The sequence below is a fragment of the Myotis yumanensis genome, unplaced genomic scaffold, assembly GCF_028538775.1.
Source record: "Myotis yumanensis isolate MYYU_CA2020_CCGP unplaced genomic scaffold, mMyoYum1.0.hap1 SCAF_1, whole genome shotgun sequence".
NCBI classification, from domain to species: domain Eukaryota; kingdom Metazoa; phylum Chordata; class Mammalia; order Chiroptera; family Vespertilionidae; genus Myotis; species Myotis yumanensis.
Window position 1 is genome coordinate 62,760,868 of NW_027223752.1, and position 13,180 is coordinate 62,774,047.

The window sequence follows — 13,180 nt, forward strand, 5'->3', positions numbered from 1 at the left end:
CTGTGCTGAGGCTGGCCACAAAATAACCAAGGTTGTAGCTCTTTAATCCTATGGTTGGATTTCAGATTTTAAAACTTAAAAAAAATCTATACTTCTTTATCAATGCTAACTGAAGCTCATTATTTATCATTGAAAAGAATTGTTGTGCTAAAAGCTAGAAAAATTGTTAAATAAATCATACCTGAGAAAAGCTTGCTTTTATTGTCAGTAACATTTTTTTCTAGCTTGTTCTTGGTCTGAAGAGCAATTGTTTCATCCAAGTTTTCTTGAGGGAGGAGGGGAAAAATATAATTTTATTTCCTGAAAGATATTATCAAATTTCTACTAAAAATATTTAAATTTCACCAAAAATATCACAATAGGAATTTCATAATATTGACACTGCTAGAAAGATGATTTGACATGGATTTTATTTCTAGACTCTCAGGAAAATAAAGAATACTATCTGAGATCTCAGGTTCAGCCTCTTACTCAGTTAATTGCAGAAGTTCCTTCCATATTTTTATGGCCACTGCTAGAACATATAGGGTTGAAACCCATAATGAACACCATGGTTTTGGCCTACTCAACACCTTCTGGTAACTACGCCTTAGTTTTCCTTTGGAGAACCCACACCTCTCCCACTCTCAGCACATTTGGCTCAAGTGGGGGTCTTCAGGGTCTTCCACCTCCTGGCTACAGTGATTGGTTGGTTCAAGGAGAAGAACATGACTCAAGCCAGGCCAATTAGATTCAATGCTAGAACCATTGGGAGAAAGAGGTTCGCTTCCCACTGGGATTGTTGTTCTGTGAGGATGTGAGATTGGAGCTGTGCTAGCCATCTTGCTCTTATAAAGGAACCACTTGTTTAAAATGAAAATATGGAAAGTCAGAGCTGTGAGATGGAGAGTAATAGACTCTTCCTCACACTAGTGGTAGACTTCACAAACATGAAGCCAGACCACCCCTAACCCTGGACTTTTCAGTTACATGAGGCAATTAAATTTTCTTTTCATGAAGCCAAAGAGTTGGATTTCCATCATTTAGGGCCCTCATTAATTCATGAGACAGCTAGTCCTATTGTTAGGTAGTCATAAGGGTGAGGATTTCCCTATTCTTATCAAGTGAAATCTTTATCCTTGTCTTTGTCCTAACTATGCCCTTCGGAGTAACATCACAGAGATGTTACTAGACATGAATCTAGACTGTAACCAGCTCAAGGTAGACAATGCATTAGAATCTACATTCTGTATTCAGTTATTCAAACAGCCACATATCCATCTCACTAATAGGGTAGGCCTTTTTTGCTATTTGCTTTACTTAAAATTATTTCTCTCCAAGTAAACTCTCCCTTCCATTGTATCCCATGCCTCTTTTGAGAAGAAAACCAGTATATTCTATTGTATGATGCAGTCTGTTTTATTCCAGGTAACATTTTGGTATATTTCTGTCCAACGTTCTATACATACATTCTTTTTTTTTTTTAACACATTCTAAATGGCTTTAAGCATTGAATAGCATATCATGACTATTTCCTCCTGTCATTAATCTTTATCAACAATGTTTACATTGCATATGTAATGAACATACGATTATTAAAAACAAACATTTGAAAGTAAAATGTAAATAGTTTAACATAAGAATAACTAAATTATTTATTTTAGATATTTTCCTCTTGTGGAGTATCTAGGTTATTTACACTGTTTTATTCCTATAAACCAGTGCTGTCCAATGGAATTTTCTGACGGAAATAATTATTTCTGTATTGTTTAATGTAGTAGCCACCAGGTACATGTGGCAATTGAGCACTTAAAATGTGCCCACTATATGAAAAACTAGATTTAAATATTTCCCTCTCCTGGGTATATACCCCAAAACTCGAAATCATGTGTTCACAAAGATATATATACCCCTATGTTCATTGCAGCATTATTCACAGTGGCTAAGACATTGGAACAACCAAAGTGTCCCGCGATAGAGGACTGGATAAAGAAGATGTTGTACATATGCACAATTGAATACTACTCAGCCATAAGAAAGGATGAAATAGCGCCATTTGCAACAACATGGATGGACCTTGAGAACATTATGCTAAGTGAAATAAGTCAGAAAAAGCTAAGAACTATATGATTTCATTCATAAAACTGATGTAAACTGAAACTCATGAACACAAACAGCAGTGTGGTGGTTGCCAGATGGCAGAGGGTAGGGGAAGAAGGGGGTCTTAATATAAGGTGACAGGAGAAGATTTGACTTGGGGTGGTGGGTACATGGTGCAATATACAGATCTGTAACAAAGAAACCCACACCTGAAACTGTTATGTTCATGTTGACCAATGTCACCCCAATCAATTTAATAAATAAAAATAAATAAATTTTGTCTAATTTTAATTACTTTCCATTTTATTTTTTTTATTTTAAAATATATTTTTATTGATTTCAGAGAGGAATGGAGAGGGAGAGAGAAACATCAATGATGAGAGAGAGTCATTGATTGGTTGCCTCCTGCAGGCCCCACACTGGAGATCAAGCCCACAACCTGGGCATGTGCCCTGACTGGGAATCAAACCGTGACTTCCTGGTTCATAAGTCAACGCTCAACCACTGAGCCATGCTGGCTGGGCTTGATTACTTTCCTTTTTAATAGCAACATGTGGTTAATGGCTACCATATTGGACAGTACAGCCATAAACAGTAGTGGAAATATCTACCTTGTACATAAGCCTTGTGGCATGTCTAATTTATTTCCATAGAAAAAAGGATTAAAGTGTGGAAGTTCTGAGTCATGGGGCATTGGTATGAAACAATGACTGATTTGAAACAGTTTTTGATCTACTGTTAAGTGAGTAAGTGGTTCACAAAGCTCTGTGTATATAGCATGAATCCATGTTTTTGTTAAGTAAGATGAAAGAAAAAAATGACATAGGTCCCAGCCAGAATGGCTCATTGGTTGAGTGACGTCCTATGGACCGAAAGGTCACTGGTTAGATTCCTGGTCAGGGCACATGCCTGGGTTGCTGGCTTAATCCCCAGTAGGGGGCTTTCTCTCCTTCTCCCTTCCTCTCTCTCTAAAATCAGTAAAAGCATCTATTTTTTAAAAGAATGACGTAGATATACATGAGTGCCTGTACACACACACACACACACACACACATACACACACACAGAAAATACCTGAAAAGACATAAACCAAAATATTACCTGAATGCTGGTATTATGAGTGATTTTTTCACTACCTTTTTGCATTGACTGCTTAAAAAAAATGTGCTCTTTTATAATCAGAAAAAAACAGTACAACTCTTTTTGTGTAGAAAGAAATTGAGTTCATACAGAATAATTCTAGATTGTTTGGTGCTATGAGATTTTCTCTTCTGTTTAGTTCTCCCTCGCTCCCTCATCAAAGATCAGAGAAAAGGGTTGTGAAGTCATCTTGCCCGAAGGACATCAGGGGTAAATGGTATTTATTGATTAACTAAACCAAGCAGGAAAATAAAAGACTTCAAACAACAACAGCAACTACAACTTACATGCAGAATCAAAAAATGTCCAAGCTTACTTATAAAGTTCCAGGAATCAAGGGTTGACAAGCTTTGTCTTTAAAGGGGCAGATAGTGAATATTTTTGACTTTTTGGGCCATATGGTCTCAACTATTCAATTCTTTTATTGTATCATAAAACATAGATACTAAAACAAACGTGCATTGCTATGTTCCAATAAAACTTCATCTATAAACACTGAAATCTGAATTCTACATAGTTTTATTGTGTCACAAAATACTATTCTTTTGATTTTTTTCAACCATTTGAAAATGCAGAAGTCATCCCTAGCTTGTGTACTATACAAAAATAGGCTATGGGCCGGATTTGGTCCATGGGCAGTAGTTTACCACACTGGTCCCTGTTATAGGTAACGAAGTCCTTTATTTAAAAGATGTAGAAACTGAGGCATTTGCCTTTGTCCATATGACAGAGCTGGTCTGAGACAGCTGGGCCTCAGAGGTTCAGTTGTAAGGGCTCCCTAGAAGGGTGTTCTTTTCTCCTATTCACACACAAATTTCACTGGTTAAAGTCAAGACTCTCTTAATACTGACCATTCAAATATAACTGAAAAAAATAATAAGCTCAATTTTAATAAAATTGTCTCTGTGTTAGCAGGACAAAATAACAAGAAATGTGAAATGTTTGTACTCAAACTGGATCTATAAAGATTAAAAGTTGATTAAAACTTCTGATTAATTTTTTAATATGCATTATCAAGCTGGGCAATTCTGGTTACTCAGATAATTCAGACTATTTTGGCATAAATTATCGGAGAAGTGAAGTAATTCAAATCCCTAACTCACTTTTGGATGATGAAGACTAACCACAGTAAAAACAAAACAGATAGGATTCTCACCAAGGTAGGAAACACCTTCTTCTGGAGATATTGTGCCATACTTGACCATCATCTTCACAAAGTCAATCAGTGTCTTCATGATAGTAATCAGTGTTTCTTTCTCTTTTGCCTCTTTTTCTATATAAAAGGACGAAATAATTTTTTTTCAAGTAGTGGCATACACCTTTCGGTGTCAATTTAAAAAGTACAGCATCTTATTGAAATATTTCTCCCTACATTTATATCTAAAACCACTTATATTTAATTTACAGAAAGCCTAAGGCTTGCTTGGGAGTACAGGGCAATGTACAGAAATACTAAACTTTTCCAGAAGTGGACAATTTTAACTTCTCCAAAAAGATTTATTTTGATCTAAAATATTTTATTAATGGAGTAGACGATAGAGACAGTTTATGACCTGAGACAATATGAATTCAAAAGGAAAGCTAGAAGGTTGGTGACCCAACAACTTTCTCTACTCAGGCTATACATTTTGAGGACAAGAACTACCTGTTTTTATTAATCAAGCTTAATACTGTATTTTAAATAAGAATATACATATATCTTTATTTTTAAAATATAAGGTTTATTTTTAACAGAAGTATATATTACTTTCTAAACTTTCATTTGAAAGGATATATGTATACTGTAAAAATATTCCAATAGTACAGAAGTAAATAATAGTCAAAGTAACATTCTTTTCCCCTCCCAACACCTACTCCCTGTAGGTAACCACTAGTAAGAGTTTCTTGGGAACTCTTCATATTTGACATACTGCTTTACATCTTGATATAGCAAAATGGCTAATGATTACATAAAAGTTCAGTAGATACATTAAATCTAAAACCATTAAAAATCTATTTCTATTTTGAAGAAGAGAAAAATTAAGATGCTAGAGGAGAGCTCATTTTCCCAATTCTTTTAGCTGCTATTAAGGATTTTCTTTATGTACTTCTTGCCCTTTCCCTCTCATCTTTTCATTCTTCTCACACATGAGGTTAATAGCCAATAGAGATTGGTGTACATTTCTCTACCAATGGGGATTGGAAGTCTTTCTTCTTTCCATTCCCCTGGAACAGTGGAAGGCAGGGACCCAAGAAAAGCACCTGATCTGCTGATTCCGACTACCCCTGGGATTGACTGTTTCAAGAGCTAGGCTGAGGAGCGTGAGTGCACTAGCCCATTGGGGCTCTAATACCAAGCTCCATTCCACAACCCGTCTTTATCAGCATCAGAGATATTTTGGCTTTCTACCCACTTTACCATTTCTCAATTGGTTCAAACCTTGAGTGAGAAAGACAGGTACTATCAAAGACCTCAATGTAAGTATTTAAATTAAAAGCCCGCAAAAATAAAGGCAATATGGAATGGGGTAAACGAAACTAAAAGATTAAAAGCAAATAAAATAAGGAATATTCCATGTAGTAGAATATTTAAAATACCATTAAAGTCACAAGGTTGGGAGAAAGGAAAGGTAGGAGAAGAGTTGTGGGGAGAGATCTTGAAAAGAGGAGGGTAAATAACTCCAGGCATCCTATTATTTGCATAAGGTCACAGCCATAGAAATCTTTGGTATCATGCTGATGCTCTTCACTGACAAGAGGTGAATCACCAGGATGACAGAGGATATGAGCTGGGCATCTGCCAACCAATTGGGCAAGATGACTCAGAATGGACCCTCAAGATTACCAACCCTGCAGACACCAGCAGAGGAGCTGGTGCCATCTGGCCAATGTCTGGAATTGAAGGACAAAGGATGACAAAGGATGTTCTCCAGTGATGAAAGCCCACTTCTGGGGGAAATATTATTAGAATTACAGAAATATTTATTACAAATATTCAATTTGGGACTGAATCTTTGAATAGGAAGGGGAAAAGCCACCTGTCTGGACAATAACAACAACAGAAAATTTATCCAATATTATCCTCCTTACAGATTGACCAAAAATTAACATGAACTAAAATCTTCAGTTAACTTATTTTGGTACACGTGTAAGAGAAAGAGCAAGACACATTAAGGTCTTTGTTTTTAAAAAACAAATCATTTTCCAAGTCTGTTTTGGGCTCCTGACCGCCTTTAACCCAATGTTTATTTCACTTTAACTCATTTGAAGACTGAAGCTGAAAATGTCTGACAAACAAAATTCTGAATCATTTAAAAATTATCAGTTAGGTTCCACACACCGTTCCCACTAAAATGGAAATATTTGCAATAACAGTTGAGGTTGAACTGCGTCAGGCTGGGACATTGATTCATCTACACACCTGCACAAGATTCACTCCAGTACCATCAACGCAGCACATGTTCAATAACTGTTTGTTGAACAAATAAATGAGCCCTCTGTTAACAAGAAGATTAAATTGTCCAGAAACTCCACCTTTCCTGGTTATCCTTTCCTAAATATTACCATGACTAGTACACTTCTTTAGAAAAAATTGATATGAACTATTTTCCCCAAGGCCACAATATGTCATTGAGGATTACATTTGGAAACTGAAAACAGGAAGAGAGAACCACCCACACATTTCCTGGAACTACTGTTTCTGTTCCACATGGTCGGAAAAACAGTTTTTACCTGAATCAATACTTTTCAGGAGTGCATAGAAGTTTGGAAAATATTGGAGTTCCTCAAAGTTGTCTTCACTGTAGGTTTTCGTTCTCCTTTCTAAGCCATTTGTCAAGGTTAAGGTGTTAGATACTGTTTCATCATTTTCTCCATTAGCAAAACCATCTTGAATTGCTGCCATTGGAATCTCCAGTGGGAATTTAAAAAATCAATGAAAAAGAAACATTTTGTTAGAACTAATGCCACTCCAGTTTGATTCTTTCCTCTGTTGTGCCCTTGACTGTGAAATACAAGAATACTTCATCCTAAGAGATCAACCAAAGGACTTGTATGCATGCAGACAATAGAGGGGTGAGGGCATGTGCTGGGGGATGGCAGGGGGTGGGGAGAGCATGTGCTGGGGGGGGGGGGGGCGGGCAAGAGGGAGTGGGGAGAGGTCAATGGGGGAAAAAAGGAAACATATGTGATATTTTCAACAATAAAGAATTATAAAAAAAGAATACTTCCTCCTTTGCCTGCTCCTGCAGGATCAAACCCTTTTCTAGGCATGAGGATGGATATCTAGTCACATGGAAAAGGCACTGGGACATAGAGGCTGAAGACCCTGGATCCTGCTCAGGGGGGAATTAGGGAATTTCTAGACTTCTGCTCTGGCTGAGTTCCCCTCCATCAATTCTCATGACTGTTTCCTGGTAAAATTGCCTTTCACCAAAAAGAGGAGCTTTGAGTTCACAGTTTCTACCAAGAAAGATGGTGCAAGGTATAGGAAACCTTGTCAGAATATCTAACAGGAGTAGAGCAGTCACACCTTGGAGATTTTTGGGTGATGTTTTAAGGGCTGTCTAGAAAGATGCACAAGACTCTTTTTCCTAGACTTGATCCATGCCCAGGGCCCTCATATTAGCGATCCATTCTCCATTCAGTGAATCAGACAGAAATTTATAAGCTTTTTTTTGCTTCTTACTCTTCCTTTTCTTCCATTCAATCCATCAGTAGCCCTTTTAGACCTACCTTCAAAATTTATTCCAAATTTGTACATTTGTCTCTTTCTCCCTACCCAACTCTAGTCCAAGCTGCCTTCATCTCTTACCTTCTAACTGGTACACTACCCACCTCTAATCTATTCCCAATACTGCATTTTTTGCATTTGTACCCAGAGTTGTTTAAAAAACTGACTATGTAACCCCTTTGCTTATAATCCTTTGGTGCTTTTCCATTGTTACGATAAAGATCAGAATCCATACATGGCTCATAAGGCCCTGACTGGTCAGACCTGGGTCCACCTCCCCAGTCTCATCTCTCATTGCTCTCTCCCTATGTTCCAGCCACATTGTGCTTGTTTTAGTTACTTGGATACTCCACACAACCTTTTTTACATGCTGGCTCTCATGGTCACAAGTTAATTCCTCTTCAGCCTTCAGTTTTCAGCTCAGGTCACTTTCTTGGGGAAGCCTTCCTTGAGCCTAAGTCCAAGACAAGTTCCTTTTTTTTAAATAAGTGCTCATAAAACCATGTTTCTTTCCTCAGAACACTTAATGCAGTTGCAATTAAAATACGTGGCTATTTGAAAACCATCTACCCTTTCCATTAGATCTTAAGCTTCTTGAGAGCAGGGATTATGCCTTTTTATATGAGCATTATATTCCTAGTGCTTGGTACAATAAATATTTATTCCATTGCATTTTTTTCCAGGGGGGGGGGTGTTTGAGAGAGATATCGATGTGAGAGAGCCACATCAAATGGTTGCCTCCTGCACATGCCCTGTTCATGGGTGAGGAGTCAACCTGCAACCTGGCACATGCCCTTGACTGGGAGCCGAATCTTTGACTCTTCAGTGAGCAGGCCAACACTCTAACCACTTAACCACATCAGCCAGGGCTGGTACCTAAATAAATATTTATTTAAAAATATTTCATTTGCTTTTTATTTACATTGATGCATTTAGATAACATGAGTGAACAGGTGGAGAATATGGACATTTTAGAGATGGGACATAAGGAGTATATAATTGGAGTAAAAGATAGTGAAAATAGCTATATCAGTTTCAGTTCAGACTGGTAAGCTTGAATGAAAGTCATGAGTTCTTTGATAAAGCTAGAAAGTTGTTTTTTTTTACAGTGGCTAGATCTTCAAAAACTGTTTTAAAAGATGGCAGTTGATGGGGATTGGAAGTAGGAAGAACAAAAGAGAGCTTTTAGACTACCTAATAACAAAAACCAAGACCCAATTTATGTGTCCTAGCCCCCTCTAAAACAGGAGTATGTAAGCCTATATACTCTTTTTCCTTGTGTTTGGGATAGGATGTTGAAGGGGATGAGAGGCCATGGGGCCTGGGTATTCTGATGGAGAAAATCAAAGAAAAGGTGAGGAGATTGATATCTTCCCATCATTAGCTTCATCTAGAGTTTTAAAAAGAATTCAAGGAGAAGACAAAAATTTCAGCAGTTTGGCTGAGATTAAAGAAGAGATGAAGAGGCAAGGAGTCCAGCAAGGGAAAGAAAGAATGAGTGACTGGTTTAAGTAAAGGATGATAGACCTTTGAACCAATGAAAAGAGGAAGGAGCAGGTGAAGGAGCACAGGGTAGAGTAAAGGTAGCTCAGGCAACCAGGTCTGGGGGATATAAAAGTGGGTGTGGCAGAAGATCAAGTCAACCTGAGCTTTTAATTAAAAAAAATAATTTTGGGGCATATAATGATATCCACAGTGAACAAAAGTTGGATACCAAAAGAGCTATAAAATATTTAATTTCAGTACGCTGGGATTATACAAATAGTTGTTATGTGAAATAACCATTTTACATAATATTATGTGTTATTATACTGCAGGATATAAGATGTGACCTTTACTATCTATACTAATAATAGAGGAATATGCAAATTGTCCAGGACTCCATCACAGTAACGACCAAACAGCAGGCTGCGTGGGGCGACAAGGCTGTCAGGGGGGTTAGTGAGGGATGACCAAACGACTGAACAGCAGGCTTCATGGGGCAACCAGGCTGGCAGGGGGGCAGTTGGGGGTGACCAGGCTGGCAGGGGGGGCAGTGAGGGGCGACCAGGCCAGTAGGGGGGGCAGTTGGGAGCAACCAGGCCAGCGGGGGGGGGGGGGTAGTTGGGGGCAAGCAGGCCGGCAGGGGGGGCAGTTAGGAATGATCAGGCAGGCAGGCAGGTGAGCAGTTAGGAGCCAGCAGTCCCGGATTGTGAGACGAACATCCCACGAGGGGTCCCAGATTGGAGAGGGTGCAAGCTGGGCTGAGGGGACTCCCCCCCGCCACATGAATTTCATGCACTGGGCCTCTAGTGTAATATAATATCACATGATCTCAAAATTATTTTCAAAGTAGAGTTCATTTATATCTTTTAAGTTATTGGTATTTCATGAATATTTAGGTGGGCTAAAAATATCACATACCCAAAATCTTTGGCACCAAGTGAGGTACTAATTATATACAGATTGTATTAATTATATGCAGATTAGAGTACACACACACACACACATTCATGTCCATGCACATGCATACATACACATGTACATAGCATACTCATACATATTCACATATACATACCACTTTCTCTGGTATTTTTCCACTCTGACTCTCAGACTTGCTTGTGGGTTTATTGGGTTTCTCCTCATAACTGTTGGCTTCCTTCGAGATTAATTTTTGTAAAACCTCTGCTACTTCATCTTCCAGTGTATGAGCCTGGCTTTCTGTGATCTGTTATAGTAAAAACATATGTGACTGTTATTCCCATTTTTATGGTTAAAAAATATCTAGAATAAACTCTGTAGTTGAACAGAGTTCTAGAAGACAAGAGAATCTTCGGACCCCCCTTCAGACAACCCTTGTTTATGCCTCCATACATGTAGGTCTTCATCGTGATTGACCAGCACTCCTGGGAAGAAGTGTCTTTGGGGTCACCGTGCAAGTGGTCAGTCTTGTCTGTTGGAACCCACAGAACGCTTACTTTGAGACATATCTTGAGGATTGTTTCTCAATCCTCAGCTGCAAGTCATGGTCAGGTAACCTTTGAAACCTGCAAATTTAGTACCCCCCTGAAGCCTGCGAGGGCTGTGTAAGGCTGGGAGCCAAGCTAAGGCAGAATCAAACTGGATTGCATAGTTTCTTAAATATTGCATGCCTTTGTTCATGCTATTTCCTTCTTACCTCACACATGTCTGTTACTTAAACTGATTAAATCCTAACCATCCTTCTAAGCTCACTTCCAACATCTCCTCCTCTGAAGCTTTTCCTTATAGCTCAAGTGGATATAATTCATCCCCTGGCAAACAATGATCTTATGGTTCTTATGTAGCTTCCACCATATGCGTGGTGTACTTGTCTAATTCCTCTGATAGACTATACTTTTCTAGAGGGAAAGAATGGTGCCTTATTGTCCTGGAAACCTGTGGTACCTAGTATAAAGTAGACACATTATAAACATTTGGCTATTGGAATCAAATGGCTCAGCTTCTTAGCATATTCCAAACTGTATTAAGAATTTGGTTTACTTTCATGCATGTGACTCACTAGGCCAAGATTCAGGAGTTTAGAAACGATCTTGTCAAATACTCCTCTGTCATTTTCCTCATAAATTCTGGTGGCGATTTTCTGGACAATGTCTTCAGCAGTTAAAGGAGTTCCGTCTAGCTGATGAAGGCCATCTGGATCATCTGGACAGAGCAATCACAATTTCACATCATGGTGAAAACAGTTCTATTTTTTGGATCATATTAGATTTCTAATCTATACCTTGCTCTTGTACACTTTAATAGGTTTGGAATATATTTATAGTGGTGCTTGGTCCACAGAAACTTTTGGTTTGAAAATAAAATTTGATGTCAAGTGAAGAAACTAGGATGACAATGAAAATTCTGAAAGCCTCTGATGTGATTATAAGAGGCAGAAAAATCTGAAGTCAACACAAAAGGCCTCTCTATTTTTTATTATCACTAATAATACAAATAATATTATACTTCTAATTTTGAAGTATGCCATATTTATGTAGTATGCCATATTGCTTAAAGCACCCTTCTATATATCAAATAATGATATTCTATTTCCATGTAAGGAGTAGATTAGTAGTATGTACCCCATTGGCAGGCCAATTCATGGACCGAGTGGGTGGAGGGAACCTGCCTCACACCTAGAATCAGAGAGTGTGTACTCAAGATTTAATGACTAACCTGGAATAAATGTTTACTTGTTTTTAAATTTTTAAAAATTTATTGATTTTTTTCTTTTTGGAGTAAGAGGAATAGAGACACACAGAGAGAGAAATGTTGATTTATTGTTCCACTTGTTTATGCATTCATTGGTTGATTCTTGTATATGCCCTGACCAGGGATCGAACCCACAACCTTGGCATATTGGGACAATGCTCTAACTAACTGAGCTACCCAACCAGAGCCTAAATGTTTACTTCTATGTGAACATGTGTTAGAGTGCCTTTATATAAAGTAGCTCACTGTAACAAGCCTCTTTCTCTAGAGAATAGGGAACTTAATTTATGTGCCTGGAATTTAAACTTTTAAAATGTGACAACAGATTTGCACAAAGCAGTATGTAAATCTATGTGAATGCCTGAAGAGAAGTCTACAAATATGTATCCTTGGCTCTCCTGGGAATTCTTTGGTAGCATTACTTCAGGGAAGGGAGGATGCAGTAGGGTTGGTGACAAGGAAGCACTGTACCTTGTCCTCGGAGAACTCCCAGGAGTCGATTGGTCTTTTCCAATCTATATCACATGGAGCAGTCTACTCATATGTGCAGCCTACAGGGCACTTAACTCCCCTTGTCACCTCTAGGCAGATTGGAAAGATCAGAATTATAGCCCCAGAGATACGTCTTGTTACCTATATATCCTTAGGCTGCTCTAGAGGAATATAATAAGAGTATCTATTTCATGGGATTGTGAGGCTAAGATGAAATAAGATGTAAAAGCACATTTTCAATTGCAAAGTATTATATGAAAGTTAATGTAGTGTTACTGTAGTAGACAATGGATTTGTACTTGAAATAAAGGAACTGCAATTATCTTCTAAAGAAAATAAACATTGAATCCCTGGCCAAATTCTGCCCAAATCATTCTGACCATATTCCCTTAAAGAAGGAAGAACCTAGTATTGCTATTCTGATTCTGCCTCTTCCTTCCATGGCTTCTGGGGATTCGAACAAGAAATGTTGTCCATGGTCTTTCCGATTCTGTGGAGATGGAAGTCTATGCAGCCTCAGCTGACTATTGTCTTGTTGTTTGGAAA

The 13,180-nt window shown here is 38.2% G+C and overlaps 1 protein-coding gene across 1 annotated transcript in view; it reads right to left on the reverse strand.

The window, feature by feature from the left end:
* The window catches only part of SCG3 (secretogranin III), a 40,604-nt gene that overhangs the window by 21,458 nt on the left and 5,966 nt on the right, over positions 1–13,180 (reverse strand). The window contains exons 5-9 of the mRNA XM_070422844.1: positions 11,451–11,593; positions 10,488–10,637; positions 6,931–7,108; positions 4,376–4,492; positions 182–265 (exon numbers count right to left, since the gene is read on the reverse strand). Of these exons, the coding sequence (XP_070278945.1) occupies positions 182–265; positions 4,376–4,492; positions 6,931–7,108; positions 10,488–10,637; positions 11,451–11,593 (672 nt within the window). The remainder of the gene's footprint in view (positions 1–181; positions 266–4,375; positions 4,493–6,930; positions 7,109–10,487; positions 10,638–11,450; positions 11,594–13,180) is intronic.